The 18,586-nt window shown below is 38.1% G+C and overlaps 2 protein-coding genes and 1 non-coding gene across 5 annotated transcripts; 2 read left to right on the plus strand and 1 right to left on the minus strand.

The window, feature by feature from the left end:
- The first annotated feature begins 521 nt into the window (after positions 1-521).
- LOC139620978 (tumor protein D54-like) lies at positions 522-5,892 on the plus strand. Of its 3 annotated transcripts, none has more exons than XM_071477099.1 (9): positions 522-1,003; positions 1,822-1,946; positions 2,082-2,230; positions 2,514-2,561; positions 3,015-3,116; positions 4,886-4,970; positions 5,141-5,176; positions 5,314-5,362; positions 5,456-5,892. In XM_071477099.1, exons 1-8 carry the CDS (start codon positions 991-993, stop codon positions 5,338-5,340), a joined length of 585 nt encoding a protein of 194 aa, XP_071333200.1. In that variant the 5' UTR covers positions 522-990; the 3' UTR covers positions 5,341-5,362; positions 5,456-5,892. The 3 variants fall into 3 exon arrangements, with proteins under 3 accessions (XP_071333200.1, XP_071333199.1, XP_071333198.1); XM_071477097.1 differs by having other exon boundaries at positions 527-1,003; positions 4,944-4,970; XM_071477098.1 differs by lacking the exon at positions 4,886-4,970 and having other exon boundaries at positions 526-1,003.
- A 322-nt stretch (positions 5,893-6,214) lies between these two features.
- trnae-cuc (transfer RNA glutamic acid (anticodon CUC)) lies at positions 6,215-6,286 on the minus strand. The gene has a single exon. It is a non-coding gene; the product is annotated as a tRNA-Glu (tRNA).
- A 2,861-nt stretch (positions 6,287-9,147) lies between these two features.
- On the plus strand, positions 9,148-11,703 carry ppdpfa (pancreatic progenitor cell differentiation and proliferation factor a). The gene is made up of 5 exons (XM_071477106.1): positions 9,148-9,385; positions 10,620-10,722; positions 10,902-10,979; positions 11,083-11,176; positions 11,299-11,703. Exons 2-5 carry the CDS (start codon positions 10,668-10,670, stop codon positions 11,429-11,431), a joined length of 360 nt encoding a protein of 119 aa, XP_071333207.1. The 5' UTR covers positions 9,148-9,385; positions 10,620-10,667; the 3' UTR covers positions 11,432-11,703.
- Positions 11,704-18,586: the final 6,883 nt, after the last annotated feature.

Raw genomic sequence — 18,586 nt, forward strand, 5'->3', positions numbered from 1 at the left:
TTTGCACTAGCTTGTTTGATGGTTTTCTTTTATCTTCAGGAAAGTGTCATTTTTTGCAGTGATTTTTGCACAGTTGTTCAACTCTTTGAAACAATCCTAAAATTTGCCTGAAGCTACCGGTGTAGTAATAGATGAAGACAGTTTAGTCTCTCTCTGGTTTATGGCAGTGCTGTTTTACAGTACCACCAGATAGCACTACTAAGCCAAAAGGACCATTACTTCCAGGATAATAATGTCATGTATCAGTCACAGGGGCCAGTTTTTGCTGCATTAACTACATTCACTTTTGATACATCAAGTACATTTTGTTAAAGATACTTATATAATTATTTAAAGGGGATTTGGAATTAAGGGTTTTTGCATAAATCACAGAGCCACAAATCATTATGCTGATGCAGGAACTAACATGAAATTAGAGTGGCTCTGTTTGACGGTGATTAAGTGCACTCTTCAGTGGCCTCTTATCAGCTGAGCTCCTGCATGGCCTGATGGCAGTGAGGTGATTTCACTGCAGTAAGAAGCCAGCAGGGGGCTGGAGCTGACTGACTGACTGACTGACTTATTCACTGGGGTTTTATGACATGAAGTTCTCTAATCTCCTTTAATTTTAACTTTGTCTCTGATTTTTGGTTTACTCCAGTTGTTCGTTATAGATCTTATAGTTTTTGTTTGACTGTTGATATCACACCTCAATCAAAATGTAAATCAGAGAGAGAAAATGTTTGCAAATGCAATTTGTTTTGGCCGAGGCAACTATGTGCTCTATAGAAATATGAAGTAGCTTTAATGGAAAAACTCACGTAGGCTAGTACCTCTCTCTCTCTCCCTCTCCCTCTCTCTCTCTCTCTCTCTGTGTGTGTGTGTGTGTGTGTGTGTGTGTGTAATAATAGCGTCGGTGATCCTGACTGTACCTGCCTCCTGGTAGTTTATGAGTTGAGCTGAGTGGATGGAGGCAGGCAGCAACTAGCTACTCCAAACTTATCGACAGCAATGAACCGACAAGGTAAGACCAGCTCACATTGTCTATATATCACCTGCAGTTAATCTGCATAAATATCTCATTAGTTTAATCGACAGCTGACGTGTTTACAGCGTGTTTGTGTCTGCGGTCGGCGCTAGCTAACGTTAGCTACTGTGTGCAACAGGTACCGTTAGCTGCTAGCTGTTAGCCGTTAGCTGTTAGCTGTTAGCCGGCTAGTTCAGCACCGCGGACAGCTCCGTCTGTTTGTTGTCATATATAAATAAAGTTTTTAACATATTTTTAAAAAGTATGCAACATCTATCTATCTATCTATCGATCGATCTATCTATCTATTTATCTATCTATCTATCTATTTATCTATCTATCTATCTATCTATCTATCTAATATTTATCTCTCATGCCTCTTATGAAGGTTTCTGCAGGGCTCCTGCATCCAGTTCTTTAAGAATTTCAAATTATATTTATATTGGTATCACTTTACTTGAAGTTCTTTATTTATTTTATTTATAGGCAGGATATAAACATTTAATACATTTTATAACACATTACAATAGAGATGTGTTTATTAATGTACAATTACAACTTCCCATACACCTGTGTTCACCTGTGTTTGTCATTATCTCTCAATATCTGTTTCCACACCAGCCTCCACTTATGGGTGCCCACAGGAGGAGTTATAGTTGTTGAGAGAGCCATTAATACCTTACACCTACGTAATAGTCTGTTATAAATGATTTAAATGTTAAATGATGATCAGGTGTTATTATACTGCTTATAAATGCCAAACTGGGGGACTTTAAGTAAAGTATAAGTAATGTTTTGAATTTCTTATTTCTAAGGTTTTGGTGGAGCTCCATCATCCATAAACTTCTCCACGAGGACAACAGAAACATCCATCAATGGATGCTCATCCTCAGATCTCACAGAGGAGGACTTAGACAGTCTACGTTTTGAACTTTCAAAGGTGATGCAGCTCTTTTGGGCGATTCATCATAATGTATGACAAAAACAGGGAGTAAAAAAGTGATTATGTTTAACACCAATCGGTCACTATTGTGTCGTGTCTAATTAAAGTGTTTTGTGTTTTTACTAAACATAGACGGAGGATGAAATTCAGACCTTGCGACAGGTGCTTTTGGCCAAAGAAAAATATGCAGCAGACATCAGGAGGCAGCTGGGTATGAGCCCTCTCAGTAACATCAAGCAGAACCTGTCCAAAAGCTGGCAAGAAGTCCAAACCTCAGCCCCGTAAGTACATCTTCACACATTTCCTGTTTAGACTGGCACTGTATGGAACACAGAAGAAATAGTGAGGTCTGCTGGATGCTTAAACACTCCACTATGCACCTCCCTTGTTTTACCTGATTCAAGACACCCAACCCCTGCGCTGTCAGAACGTTTCCCACACATTGTCTTAGTGTGACATGGTTACATAACCATGAAAACCACACTAATGACTAAAGACTGGGGTGGTCTCTCTTAAGTCGAGGTAATCGTCTACTAACTTCTGCATGTTCTTTTCTTGTTTCAGATATCTCACAGCCTCTGCCACTTTGGAGGACATCAGCCACTCCAGTGTGTGAGTGTTGATGATCATGAGTAAATCACTTCCTGAAAAAAAACAAAAACAAAAAAAACATTCGCACTCCCTACGTTTTGTCCTGTGCTGTCATGCTAAAGAGGGATCTGTTCTAAGAAACAAGTGATGGGATTGTCTAGACCAAATAGGATCGGTCCCCCATTAATAGCCTTACAGCCTGACTTAGCACAAGGAGCAGTAGTATTGGCAGGCAACACCAGGCCTGAAGCATTCGTTTCAATCAGAGTGGGGAAGGGACCTTCTTTGGACAGATGGACCATAGCCATTGACGTATATGTGCTTGCTGTTAACTGTTTCATTTCTGTGTGTGAATTCATACATTCGTGCCCTTCATATGCACTGTCCTGTTTGCAAAGCATCTCATTTGTGTTAGCAACATTGTGGCTTTCCTCCATTCAGATCCTGACTATTAGTCGTTCTTTTTATCTGCAGATATGTGAGGACACGGGAGAGTCTCTCTCATGCAGGCCAGGTGACGTCTTCTGCGCTGTCCAGTATGGGCATGGTCGTCACCAGGAGACTGGCAGAGATGAGGTAACCTCAGAGTTGGCTTAGCTACTCCCTCCCAATTTTCGAAAAGAAAAACAAAGTTGAATACAATCCTGTTCAACAAGAGCCATCAGTTTTACCTCATTAAAATGCAAATGTATGTAGCGAGACAAAACCAAATTTAATCCGATCTTTTATATATCTTCATATGGGGTACTCGTGTTGTTTCTATGTATTGTTCTTAAGTTATCATGTTCACAGGAAAAATCAGCTTTTTCCCTAATTAAGCAAATTAGATCATTAATTAGCAAATATTTTTCATACAGATAAGTCGGTCTTTGCATGCTTCATATCTGGTATCACTTTGAAGTTATTATCTTGAAGTGTTAAAGAGTTACAGCAATTTCTGGAAAATCAATGTTTGCTCATTAATATGCAAATGTATGCATCAAGCTGCTGCAAAATCTTATCAGATCATCTTCTCCATATGGGGTACCTGTGGTGTAAGTATCAAGTTTACTGTGTTCATGAAGATGTGTCACAGAGTCACAGACACCAGAGTAACGACATAAAAATTGCTCAGTAATGAATCATAACAAACCAAAATGAGCAGAAGAAATGAGTTTGAGAGAGCAGCTTTTGCTCTCAGTGATACAACTTTAGCACATTAATAAAAACACCACACGTTTGTGTAGAATGAAAGAAGACTGAGGTTTAACAGTGCATCAAGGCGCCTGGTAAATAAAAAAAGGCTGTGTTTGGCTAAACCAGGCAGGCAGATGGACAAGCAGGAGACCAACAGAGTCACAACAAGTGGGCAACATGTCAGAGCGATGCTTTGAAATGCAAAGTGAGATTACTGTTACAGGCTGGCAAACTACAAGAAAAAAAATTACACATCTCAACAGAGGTTAAATTTATCTGCCTTTTTCACAGCAGACATTCAACTTGTTATAGTCAGAGCAGCTCAGGTGTTACTTATAACATAAACGATGCCAATTTTATTATTGACACCTTTGCTTTTCCAACTTTAACATGTCGGAGTATCTTCTGTGAAACAACTGTCAGAGTCAGTATGAGACTGACACTCACCGAGGACACGAAATGTTAAATTATTGTCTTATTACAGTTGGTGTGCGACATGACAAGACACTACATGACAACAGCACCCTAGGTATTTGTATAGGTATTAAAAATTAACCATCACAGCTACATTTTACTTACTTTGTGTTGATTACTTGAGAAACATAAAACACAGAAAAACAACATGAGTAAAACATCAAATATATTGATTGTGAAGCTTTCGAGATAGTTCTATGCAACAAACCATTTTGGGCGTCAGGTTAGTTGGTTTTTGTTTTTTTATGGGATTTATTCTCACTGAGAAAAATAAAGAATAATCCTTGACTTATCCTTCAAAGCTATAAGTGATAGATGTCCTCATATATCTTTGCACAACATAATTTTTAGGTAATAACCCACCAAAAATCTCACTTTTGACTATGAAAAATTGAGGCTTGAAAAGTATTAGTAGTTGATAGTTTTTCCACTGTGAAAACTGATTATAATTGGGACTAGACTATTGAAATCCACTGAAAACAGCTCAAGGTCAAGCTGACCACAGCATCCATGCTCTGTAAAATATGACTATTTTGAACTCAGAGAAGACTTTTGGTGAAGTATAACTTTAAATTTGAAGGCCTGCTGTCCTGTGTTGTCTGTTTAAGCAACCATAATCCAATCACACTAGTACATCTGGACATCGGCAGCAGTAGCTGATAAGTCTGTTGTTGTTCTCATCCATGTGGAAACAGAAGCTGGTGTGACGTTATCTGTGTGTCTATCTTTATCTTCATGCTGCAAACTCCACAGAGCTCTGCCTCTTCCAAGCCCACCACGGTAAGACCAGAGAGTCTAAAGTAGCACTACCAAGGCCAAAGTGTCCAAGTGTAGGATGGGATTAATCTGGTTGAACATTACATTGTTTTTTATGCTTTTCCTAACATCCGTATTGTTTCTAAGCCTCACTTTTAATTGTTAAATTCCCTTCCTTCTTTCACATTACCCAGCAACCTGAGCCACACCATCAGTGTGCCCACTATGAGGTAAAACACCATCATTGTTTGTCTCTACAGTTCCTATATTTGCTGCTTGTTGGATGTGTGTAGTTAAACAAAATACTTCACTAAGATAGAACAGAAAAAACGTGGACTGGGTAATTCATCCTTATATTTCTCTGCAGACACTCTTCTACTTTCAAATCTTTTGAGGATATGGTCGGCAATGTGAAGGTGAGTTTATCAAAACAGCAGACACACAATGCACACATTTTTAAAAATTGTATTGTCAGTATTGATCACTTGTTTTATGTCTGAATCACACAGGATAAGGTGGCCGGCAGTCTGACAAATAATGGAGATACATCTGGGTTTGAAAGAAGATCTTCACGCCACAACACATGAGATAACATACAACAATTAATTATTTTTCATATCTTGTAAAGTTATGAAACAATGTTATTTTCTCCCTTGTCAGTGTTAATTTGTCTGCTGTTATTTCTGACTGTTAGTTAACACAGAATGACTAATAGAATGTATTCAATCTGTAATGCAAATTTATTTTAATCTCAAATGTCATTAATCTTTCAACATGTAATATTTAATGTTTCATAAATGTAATTTATTTATTTTGAGATAAGAGAGCAGTAAACACAACTTCTGAAATCAGCTGAAGAACTTGCAATATGCATTCATTGACATTAATTGTGTCACTTACATAAAGTATTTTTGTACTTTTTTCAGTTAAAGTCAATTGAATGGTGTGTGGCTTCCTGTCATTAATGGTCTCATGAGCAAATTTAATATACATGCATTATTATTCTTTAATTTTGTTGAGTATGTTCATAGTCAACAATTAGTTGTGGCCTTATTTTATATACTGTATAGCCTTTGGGTGGCGCTAGAGGCAACAAAATGTATTGACTGTGTTTGGTTTAGGATGTGAAAAAAACGGCAAAGATGATTGTAATTGTTTGCACATGTTAAAATCATGGCCGTCAGAAAGATATCAACAGGAACTAAAGGTTGGGTCAGAACAGAGTCGAAATGGTAGTTTACATGGGTTCCTAAGCGAAAAAACAACTGTTCCCTGACCGGGAATCGAACCCGGGCCGCGGCGGTGAGAGCGCCGAATCCTAACCACTAGACCACCAGGGAGACTTGTTAAAACTAACTTCTTCATATTACTTAAAGACAAACCTGACGTAAGGATTTTTTATGGGTGGAGTATAATACTGGGTAAAGATTGCTATTTTAAAAAAGAAAAAACAACAACACGTAAATCAGATCCTGTCTCCCTTCGATAAGTTTGATCACTTATGGACCAAACTTGCAGTAGCTCTGAATTAAATCTCGTTCATATTTGTTCATACGAATGACTTTCATTGAATGGTTTGAAATGGTTATTTTAGCTTTTTTTTTTATTCAATATGGGACATTTATCAACGTGTTAAAGTTTAAAATTTGAATTTAAGTGGCACAAAAAGTAAAAACCCTTCACTGTTACTCCTGCTCACAAATTTGATTAAAAAAACCTTTATGAAATATCTATAAATCATAAATATATAGGAATTTTTAGGGGGAAAAAACGTTTTTTATTTATCATTTTCACCAACAAAACCCTCACAAAATAATGGTACATTTCAGAAGTAGCACAATTTACAGGAATTTGTTTCATCTGTGTGTCAGGAGGTAGGATGTAAGTTTCTCTCATCTATTTTTGATGTTTCATTATGTTTTACCAAGGGGAAAAGGACATTATTAAACAAACATCTGTATGATTAATATTAAGTGAAGGTTGTATATGTACATAGTTTTATCATGATTGTGTTGATTTCTCTATATTTTAATATACTTTTATAGCCATAAGTATAACGCCATGAGGTGCAGCTGAAAGGCAAAGGCACCATTGTTCCACGATGAATGAATCAGAGAAGAAGAAATAAAGGAAATCCAGGAAGCTAGGGAAGAAAACCCATACACGAGTATAGAGAGAGAGAGTAGAGGTAGGAAATGGAGACTGGGGCCATCAGTTGCAATCAACTCTGTATCATCACAGTGACATCCTCCAAACAAAAGGGTTCAGCTGCGGGTCGGGAACATCTCAGGCCTGTGCTCAACCACGTGAGGCAGGATCACCCACCTGTGAAGGTGCTGCACTTTCTAACTGATGGCCTCTGCACCAAGTACTGGCGGCAAGGTAACTCCTACCTCTTTAGCACAGAACTCCATAAGAGAGGATTCACTCAAGGCACATGGAATTTCTTCAAGGCCAAGCCTGGAAGAAGAGTAGGGGAAGGTGCTGAAGAGACCACCATGAAATACCTGATGCAAGGTCTCTGTTTGAAGCACTGGCCAAAACAGAAACAACCTTCAAGCTGTTTTATGTGGAGGAGGATACTGAGAAGGCGGTGCGGGCCCTTACTCAGAACATCCTACCAATCCCCTCAGTGATGTGCCTCCATCAGGTAGCCATACTGGCAAGATGTAATCTGAGCTGAGCGGTGCATGAGTGCACCTGTGCAGAAGCTCAAATGTGAATGCCACTGCTCCCAGGGCTTCAGTTTCCACCTTGGACAAATGCCAAGTTGACTGGACCCGCCCAGGAATAACTTCAAAATGGTGCTGTTAGAATTGATGATGACCCAGGAATCGTGATGGTAACAGATACGCTCAGGTCAAGTGCGTGCACTTCGCCATTCATTTAATCCCTGACTCCCTGCCAGTTACTACCTCCCACGTGACCATCCAAAGAGATATTTGGTTGGATCTTACACAGTAACATGATTTGGTTGTTTATATGTAATGATGAGTTGCTGAGGCTGCTGTTTTTAATCTTGTCCTTGTACGTTTACTGTGTTAAAGCTCTCACTTTGAAACACTTGAAACACTTACAGACATTTACATACATTATAATGTGTCTCACTTGGTCAATATGTCAACTACATGGAACTGCAATGAAAAAAACATTCAGTCGCCATCAGTGGAGACACTGTCGCAGTTTTGCAAACACCTTAAACTTGGGACAATTCTTAAAATACACTTTCTGAGAAAGTTAAAGATGACACTGAGCATTTTTGTTTTATTATGCGAGAAAAGACAACATGGTTTTATCAAGATACAATTCTTGGAACTGCTTATATCAAAACATTTGTTCTTTTAGAGTCCAGTTTGTTTGCCCATTTACACACCTTGCACAAATGCAAGGAAAGGCTTAATTGTCCCACTATTTCTGAACCCACCCTGCATTGAAAGCAATAGGAGGAGAACTGTTCATGTGGCCAGTGTTAACAGGAGGGATGATTCCAGCAAGAACTAGAATTACCGCCTTGTGATTGCATGTCTTCGCCAACCAAGTTGCAGGAAATATGGACACAATCACCTCTTTATTAATAACAGCGTTGAATAATGGCCAGAAATGTTTTTGCAGAACATAATGATGTCACTGTGAAGTTGACCTTTGACCGTTTGGATATAAAATGTCATCACTTAATTTCATCCAATAGATATTTGTATATTTATATAATTAGTGTACGAATTTGAGAGTTGTGGCCAAAAGCAAGTCTTACTAGTTCATCCTTGAGTCCAAGTGATTTGAAGAATTTGAAGAAATTCCCTCAATGCATTACTGAGAGTTTGTGAGATCACCACAACTTTGACCTTTGACATTTGACCACAAAATCTAATCAGTTCATCTTTGATTCCAAGTAAACATTTTAAGCCAAATTTGAAGAGGTTCCCTCAAGCTGTTGTTGAGATATGGCCTTTGCGAGAAAGCATTGGCCAGATGTGCAAAAACATAATGCCTCTGGCCCCGGCTATTGCAGATGTGCAGGCATAAAAAAAAACATCTTCACTGTTCAACTGAAGAAGCTGAATATTGTTTCTTCAGACTTCAGAGGTGTGGAGGTGTGGTGATGTCCTTCAGCGGGTTATTTAAAGCTCCTCCACAGCCCCCCCCCCCCGTGTCACCGGGTTCCCGCCCTTTAAACCCACGAGGACAACCGCACGTTCTGTGTGCTCGAGCTACCACTGCCTCCGCCCCGTGCCGCGGCAGCACGCGCCGGGGGCCACATCCTATAAAAGCCGGAACACACACACTCTCACACACACACTCACACTCACACACACCTGAGTGCAGTGACCGACAGGGGTCCACACGGAGAGCTCCTCCACAGATGGGCCGTTGTGACAAGTAGCAGCTCCCCGCACCTCACAGCCGCTCCCGGGGCCGCCAGCAGCGCCTTCACCTGACAGGTAAGTCAACGCACCGTCACTGAGCAGCTTTAACACAATTATAACAAGACAACTTTTCTTCAGTACTGCCACGCTCCAGTCCGTCAGTGTGGTCTCGTCCTTTTCAGTTTTCTTGTCTTACAACACCTCAAACTACACAGGTAGTTTTTGCACAGGTGTGCTGGTGTGTTCTCTGTCTGTTGTGCTGTCTGCGTCAGTGTTTGAGTATTTTAATCCTGTACAAGGCCACACATGCACAAAATCCCACATGCATTTTCACCAGCAAAGCACAGTAAATACTGACTGGTAGGTAAAAATTGCCTTCTGGGCCCCTTGTAAGTGACGTGTTTACACGTCAGTTGCTGTTTATCTAGGCTATGAAGTGCAGACATGTATTTGTCTGCTCCTTGAAATCCCCAAAGCCATCTGCTGCTCACCTGGTGTTAAGCTTTACAGCCTCCAACTGGTTCTCAGGCTCCAGGCTGATAACATGTTCTACTTCCAAGAGTCTGAAATACATGACAAAAATTAAATGCATGCACAAATGATAAGTGTTTATTCACATTTTTAATGTTAAAATGTCAATAAATCCCGAAGAAGGCTGAGTTTATAATTGTATTTTTTCTAAAATTAAAACATTTGGTTAGCACCAGCTATAATTTCCTGCGTGCACAGCAGCAGTAGCTTGAATGTCCGGCAGCAGAACAAACATGTCCTATATTGCAGCACTTGCACAATCTTAAGCCAGTTGCTTCTGCCATCATGCAGCCAGCTCGTGCACCACCTTATCAGAGTATAGCTGAGCATGTGGACATGCTCTCACACACACTCCAGTTATTTGAGTCATGGGAAACAGGAGTCTCAGAGGCAGCTGCTTCTGCTTTATCACTCAGCGGTGAGGGGCTGCATGTGGGCAGGAATGGACCACAAAGGGCATGAATGAATGCAGCGCAGCTTCCCTGAAACAGATCCTGAGTGACATGCTATTCTGCGAACGCTGTCAGTGAAGATGTGTTTTGTCACCTCGTGTCTCCATAAACCCAGACAGGATCTTTGTACTGAAGCACTGTGCTTGCAATGCAGTGCTTTTTAAAATGACAAAGGTGTGATAATGGTACAACAAGCAGACACAATGCAAAGGAAAAAATGGAAAGAAATTAAATAATGGTGAAAATGTGACAGCATCTTTTTTTTTTCATTTTGAATCCAGCCTATTAATACAAGTGCCATCTATTTTCCTTTGTCTCTCCTTCAGGTTACCATTTTCCATCTTTGAGCGGTTTTCCACCTAAGGTCAGAGAAAATGGCAGCAATTCCATCAAGTGGCTCCCTCATCGCCACCCATGATTACTATAGAAGTGAGTCACTTGTGGTCTATGTACATTTATATCGCGTTCATTTTGGTAAATGCCAAAAATATCAGCTGGCATCTAATGCCATTCTTTTTTTTTTTTTATCACCGTGGAAGCCTGTTTTAGTCTTTGATAAGATTTCCTTATGTTTGCCATCAAAAGAAAACATACTGTCTTTGTTCCAGGGCGCCTCGGGTCTACCTCCAGCAACAGCTCTTGTGGCAGTGCTGAGTACACAGGAGAGGTCATTCCACACCACCCAGGTATGAAAAAGGATGAAGTTTAATTTTGAGATTGAGTGAGAAAATGTGAAGCCTCCCTGCAACAAAAAACAATACCTGTTAAAAGCCAATTTGTTCTCTTCAGGACTTCCAAGGCAAGACTCTGGCCACTGGTGGACTTCATTTTTCTTTGCAAAACAGAACCAGGCCGGCATGCAGAACGGATCTGAAAACCAAAAGTGAGTGTCATCAGATAATGTGTCGTAACAAGCTCCAAGTTAAGCAGGAGCAGTTGTTTTTTTTTTTGTTTGATTTGTTCTTGGGTTTAAAATGATAGCGTCTCTCTCTCTCTGTGCTGCAGGAACAGAACCTACACAGTGGCCAACGGTCAGGTGACCTGCATCGCCAGGGAAATGGTTTTGAAAAGACAGATCAGCGAAAGCAGTGACAATGGAAAATCTGAGCCATCGACCCCTCCACAAACTTCCTCCTAGACTCCATTCCCTGCCCTACCACCCCCCGCCCCCACACCTCCATCACCCTCATCTTGCCATCACATAGTCCAGCACTGTAGATGGAGATGATGAAGGTGATGACGATGGTGTTTTTTGTACCTTTAGTAAATAGAGTTTGCTTTTTCTTTTTGCCTGTGTATAGTATGTTTTATTATGACCAAAGGTTAAAAAATATGTAAAAAGTTTTTTCATTTCATTCTTATTGTAACTGTTAATAATGATAAATAAAACGCTTGCAGTCAATACTTAAACTGTGTTTTATTGTTTCCTTACAGCTGTTACAGGTCGCCAGAATGAACATAGTCTTATTATGCTTTGAATTTAGGGAAACAGTGTGGAAAACAAAACAGAAGTGAGCAAAAAACAACATTGTAATATAGTTTTGTGTGTAGAATAAATCTCAAATCTTCAGAACCACACTGTCACCTTTATTCATGTGATGCACACAGTAGAGCAGCTGCTTTATAACCCTGCAGGGGAACACATGCAACCTACTTACCAAACAAAGTTAATCTGTTTAGCTTTGATATGATTAGCAACGATTAATGCAGTTGTTAATACATTTGCATAACACCTCACCTTAGTTTGGAAGTAGGTCAACAGCTTCTGGAAAAAAGACTGTTATAGAAAGTAAAGGTGAAGACAACTGTATGTTTTTACATATTGAAATACAAATGTTTATTCATATTTTTGGTTCAACAAATGTTTAAATGCGTTGGAAATAGCTGCAAAAGTCAGCTGACATTTGCATGTCTACAAAACATCAAATGATCAAGTTATCCTGGCACAGACCTGCTGTCATAATCACTGCAGAGCATGAAAATAAAGCAGACCAATCACAAAAAAAAAAGAAAAAATTCTAAATGCCTGAGCAGATTATCCACAAAGTTTTAGTCTGTGCTCATAACAAAGGCTTCAAAGAGATTTTAATGTTCCCTTACAATCTGTGTGTGTTTCTCCAAATGCAACATGTGTTCACAGTTTTGGGCTGAACACCGGTGGCAAAAAATTAACCTTTAATCTAAAAATGAATCTTTTTAACCTGCTTTTTTTTTAACAGAGCATGCTTTTTGAGTATATATATATATATATATATATAAGAACATGTTTAGTGAGCTGTATAAGGTCTCGCGGTAAAAAAATGAATGAAGAAATAAAGAAATGTATGTTTGTATAATGTGTTCAATCTCTGTTTCTACTGTGTTGCCAGGTTGCCAAAGACAAAATTAAATTTTTTGCAAATGTAATGGACAATAAAGTTTTGTCTTGTCTTGTCTTGTCTTATTGTAATTCATCAGATATTACTGTAGCAGAAACAAGACAGATCGCTGGCAAAACCAACCTCTATTTTTATATTTTCATATATTAGTAATTCATTAACATATAACATGTTATATAATATTGAGATAGCTGTGGTGATACGTGTTACTGCTAACTGTTAGAAAGAGCAACAAACTTTCTGGTTCTCTGAATTGATTTTTCTGCGAACATTTTGCAATGTGAACACTGACAACTAAGAATAGACTGAGCAAAGTCTGGTCACAGTTCCTTACCACTGTAAGGTAATCCCTCTGTTCAAATAGGAAAGTCAAGCATTTCCAGTTCTGTATCTGGAGCATTCAGAGTCACATACTGGGACAAATGTTTTGACAACTAAAGCACCAGAGACATGATTCATGTTTTCAGACCTTCATCCACTCAGCCCATTTAAAAAAAGTGCACATCTTTCCTACCCGCCCTCCAAAGCTGATCTATTCCTGGCGACGTATCAGGGAGGCACTTGGGTCTAAATATGTCCTGTGATCCCGTCCAAGTACAAATGATCCCGTGTCACCTCACTGACACGGGAGTCTCCCATCCCATCATGCAGGTCTTTTTATTACTACAGAGGGCATGCTGGGTAAACTTTCCAGAACATGATGAAGGACGAATCCCCATACTTATTATTCTGACACACCACAGATGCAGTCATCATAAATCATCTGATAAAGGAAGAAAAACAAACAAAAACATGAATTAAGATGACGAATGAAGCGCTATTTCCCATGGAAAGTAAAAAAAAAAAAGAAAAAAGGTAACTGCTGCAAGAACCAGACATTTAAAGGGTACTAAGACCTACTACAGGGACAGATTTTCAACAGTAACTGTTGCATCTCAGGCAACTGATGATTGGCTTAGAAGAACTGATAAGAAAACTGTGGATGAGGCTGTTGTATGTGAGTTTAGTGCTGCTCATATTATTATGAGAGAAACTGAAATGTGGAGGATTTTGGTCATTTGGTCAATAAGATCAGATCTTGTTTTTTAATGGATCATTTTCAAGTATAAAATCTACCACTTGCGGTGTGCCTCAAGGAAGCTGTCTAGGACCATTATTATTAACTACTATTATTTTTCCAAATGATTTAACATTAAGCGTAGACAATGAAAATACATGTACACTGACGATTACACGATACATGCAGCTCTGAAATGAGACTGTGCATCAGTCATTTCAGTTTCACAAAATGGCCCCTAATGTATTGTCGGCCGAGCCATCCAAAGAGACGTCCTCCCCACATGGAGTCTGTGGCTCTATAACAACTTTACGTAACTTACTATTACAATAGTTACCAAAACCTAAAGCAGAAGTATTTTGGTCAACGTATCAGTTAAAGTCAGAGCTGAAACTGAGGTTGCGCACTGTGTATGTGTCCAGTTCAGTAGTAAACAATCACAATCAGATGTGGGAGAGGAGGTGCTCCAGTTTCCTACCATTAAAAGTTCACTCAGACTGGTTGAAAATGGTTCTTTGTTGTTAAATGTTTATAATGTTACTGGGCAAACTAGCTAATGGAGTGAAATTTATTTTACCAAAATGGTGTGAGGTAATTTTTATTTATTTATTTATTTTTTTGGAGCTATTTGTTGAATTTATTCATTATTATTTTTCTCTTTCAGTTTTTGTGGTCATATGGTGTGAGTGTGTTTGAGTGGGGTTTTATGTTGTCTGTTAGTGTGGTGTGTCATTGGAAGTATAGTGCAGTGTATATTTGTTTTAATGAAACAAATGGGGAAACCAGTAATTGAAATGAAGCCTTATAAGTAATAGAGCTGAGACAATTAGCTAGTTAATTTCAATTCAATTCAATTCAATTTTATTTGTATAGCGCCAAATCATAATATACATTATCTCAAGGCACTTTTCAGGGTAAGGTCAAGACCTTACTTTGTTACAGAGAAAAACCCAACAGTTCCAAATTGATCCCAGTCAATCAATCAGTCGATCAACAGAAAATTAATTATTAATTAAATATTAAATTAACTATTCTGATACTCATTCTGATCTCATTTTTTTAGCAAAAAGCTCAGACATTTGCTGGTTTCAGCTTCACTGGGTTCTGCTGTTTATACAAAATAAGCAAACTGAATGAGAAAATATAGTGGATATTTACACTGTTTTCTGACAATTTCTAGACAAAACAATTCATCAACTGACTGAGGAAATAATCAGTAGATTAATCAGTCATGAGAATAATCATGAGTTGCAGCTGCAGTTGTTTTTGTCAATGTCAAATAATTGTTTTGTCGAGTAATTTACCCTTGAAGAAATAAAGATGCATGAATAAATCTGCCTTAAATCATGATGCTTAATGAAACTCTATCCCTATATCAGTCTTATTTTAAGCCCCGGTCTGTTGTAACTGACTATAGTCAGTGGAAAATGCTGGTATGGCCACGCAGAGAGCCCCAGCAACATTTGGCTCAAGGAGAAATCTGGGGCAAAGGCATCTGGTTCATGACTCAACACTGCAAAATAGTCCAACCTTCAACTCCACAAAATGTACCGGTTCATAGTGCACAGATAAGAGGAGAGGAAACGTACATGTGGTTCAGAGTATTAGCAGACACAACTCATCATTTTATAACTTTAGATATTTGTCTTTTCAGGTAGAGGGGTTCATGTTTGCTCGGGCTCAGGTGTCATCCTGTTTCAGGTCTATATTTGATCAACGGCATGAGCAGAGAACGTGCAGCTCACAGTTGTGTAGGTCCACGTGTCACTGAGGTACCTTCAGTGTCAACGAGCTGTAAAGTCTCACCAGGGATCAGTTGTAAACAGGCCACAGGGGTTTTTAAAAATACCTGGAAAACAGACTTCAAATGAATCTGAGCTTAAAATTAGTTTACGTCTTTGTGCAAGTGGGTTTATCACATGGTGCAGGTTTAGATGAGGTTATTACATTAATTCATCAGTGATGATGTACAATGGTAACGCTATTAACTTCATACAAAGAGAAATGATGGATTGTAGCAGATGAAGCTACTTTCAAACTGGTGTCCCTGGGCAAGAAAGTGTATATGATTCAATTAAACCCCCTTCCTGAAACTATTTCTGTTCAGCATAAAGTTTAAGGCCAGTTAAAACTTATTTTGAGAAGTAATTAATACACTCCTCAAAAAGAAGAGGATTAAGTCTAACTACATATTTTTTCAAAAAGCAGGGATAGTTATTAAAAAAACGAAATCATTATGTACATTTATGTAAAGAATATTCATTTTGGAAATTGGGACGTGGTTAAATTATTTAATCAATGAGCCCCCTGTACCCTCTCTAACTAAATATCACCAAAGGTGTAAATATTATCACTTTAATACTTTAAGTGAATTTTTTCCAATAATACTCCTGTGCTTTGGCTAAAATAGTCACATTTAGATTCCAGGACTGGACTTGAAGGATTTTTTCATTGTATTATTACAATTGTACTTGAGTAAAGTAATTAAATTATTTTTTTAATACTTTGTCTTCTTACCATCTTATCAAACATGATGTATTATTCAAGGTTAACCACTTCAAAATTAATTCTGCATTAGAACCTTTAACTTTTAGGTCTTGTCTATTACTAACATGTAATGATGTATTTTTGAAAAACCTAAATACTTTGTCCACAACTGATGATTAGAGATTATTGTAATTCTTAAAATGCATTTCAGGCAACCATTGTAACTGTATCTGAAACTGTACATTCAGGGAAACCTTGCACGTAAATAAGAGAATAATGAGGTCACTGCAGTTTTGTTTTCACTGCGTGGGAATATTTACTTCTGGTCTGGTGGAACACAGCGTCCATTTTCACACGAGATTGTTTGTTTGTGAAACCACCTGTGAATCTTGCCAGACCTGCATGAGCCAAACAAGTTGACAACATCATGACTTCATCTCCAGGCTGAAATGATAAACCGTGCAAAGTACGGTAACACTAGACCAGACCAGACTAGGGAAGAGTGATTCATACATCAGAGCTACAGTTTCTATTAACCCAGTTAATAAAATGGATCCTAAAATTTGTGCTTAACAACAATTTTATGAATTACAATAACTTCAGTGATCCCTTAACTTGTCAAGCTCCACCATGAGGTCAAAGTGGTTTAGTTTATGATCACAAACCTGCAAAAACAGTGGCCTTGTTGTGTTTAGTGCTAATTAGCAAATGTTAACAAGCTAACAAGGCAGTGTTGGAGGAAGTGATGAAAATACTCTAAAACAAATAAAAGTACTGCATTGAAAATGCTCATGATGTTAAAATATCGACCTTGTAAGAGTTACATTATTATATCTTGATGCATATTATTGTGTAAATGGTATTTTAATGTTGTAGTTTTAATGTTGTATTCTTAGGCTTGTAACTAAAGTTTACATTTAAAACTGATTCACCTGCTGATTATTTTCCTAATTTATTGTTTATTCTATAAAACATAAAAAATTATCTTCAAGGTGACGTCGTTAAATGTGTTATTTTGTCTGACTAACAGTCCCATATCCCAAAATACCAAACTCATCACAATGTTAAAGACAAAGAAAAGTGTAAGATTCTCACAATTAAGACGTGGGAAAATGTTTGTTGTTTTTGCTCCGACTTTATGTGATCAATTAATTATCAAAATAGTTTTAATTTGCTGTGGTTTGGCTAATGGTTGGATGATGGAAGAACTGATTAATCATTGCAGCTCCTCTAATTTTAACTATTTTATGTCCTGTTATGTTTAATCTTTAACAATGCATCATATTTTATAAAATCATAATATTCCTTGAGTGAAAAATGTGAAGCTAGCAGATAAATGTCGCGGAGTAAATGGTAACATGTGAAACATATAAAGTAGAATGAAATGGAAACACTCAAGTAAAGCTCAAATTAAAGCACTTGAGTAAACGTACGATTGCTTTCTATCACTGGAAGAAGAAGCAGCTTCTAGATAATGAGGATACTGTTGCACTTTCTTCATTCATTGTTATTCAGTAAATTAGTATAAGGTCTTTAATGGTTGTAGGTGTGTAAAGATGAGTGTGTGTGTCCTTCCCATGTCTGGATGTGTGCAGCTGGTGACGGTCAGAACGTCTCTCACTGCTTTTTATTTCTGCAACTCTGCTGCCCTCTAATGATACAGTAAATATTCACTGAGACTGACATTTGCAGAAATAAAAGAAAAAATGAAAACCACAGGGGAGGTCTCAGTTTGATAGCTCATCGCACTATTTTTATTCAATTACTGACATCTCAGGAGAAGAGGAGAGCCTTGCAACTCTGCTGTTGGTAAACCACTGGTGTTTTTTTTTTTTGTTTTTTTTTTTGTTTTTTCATCATAGCGTTGATGCAACACTGAAAAAGCGCTATTTCCAAACAAACACAAGTCCCTCATTAGTGATATGTAAGAGGCAGAGAGAATCTCACCTGGACAGTTTTGCATGAAACATACAAATGAAACAGGTTCAACCTTTTCTTTTGTCTTTTTGTAGTTTCACATATAATAATAAATATCCATACCTATAAACACTCCCAAAAAAAATCAAAATATTAAGTCACAGGTACTGGAAAAAGCTCCACTTTTAAATCACAATGATAAATGTACAAAACAATAGACATCTCATATAAATGTTAATGGTTTTCGTTAGAGACGTAAATCTCATTTCAGAAGAAATCAGTGGATAAAAACTAAACTTGGAGATTCAGTATTTCCTGAGGTTTATGGGTTCCCCTTAAAAGGCCAGGAGAGGGGAATGGCTTTTATGTTACCGAGGAGATATTACAACAGGTCAAAGTGTACCTTTTAGGGTACCAGTCAGGTTAAGGACAAGGAGTTTTCCCTGACAACACG

This window comes from Trachinotus anak, unplaced genomic scaffold, assembly GCF_046630095.1.
Source record: "Trachinotus anak isolate AG129_WGS33_773 ecotype Australia unplaced genomic scaffold, CSIRO_AGI_Tana_v1 ptg000004l, whole genome shotgun sequence".
NCBI lineage: Eukaryota > Metazoa > Chordata > Actinopteri > Carangiformes > Carangidae > Trachinotus > Trachinotus anak.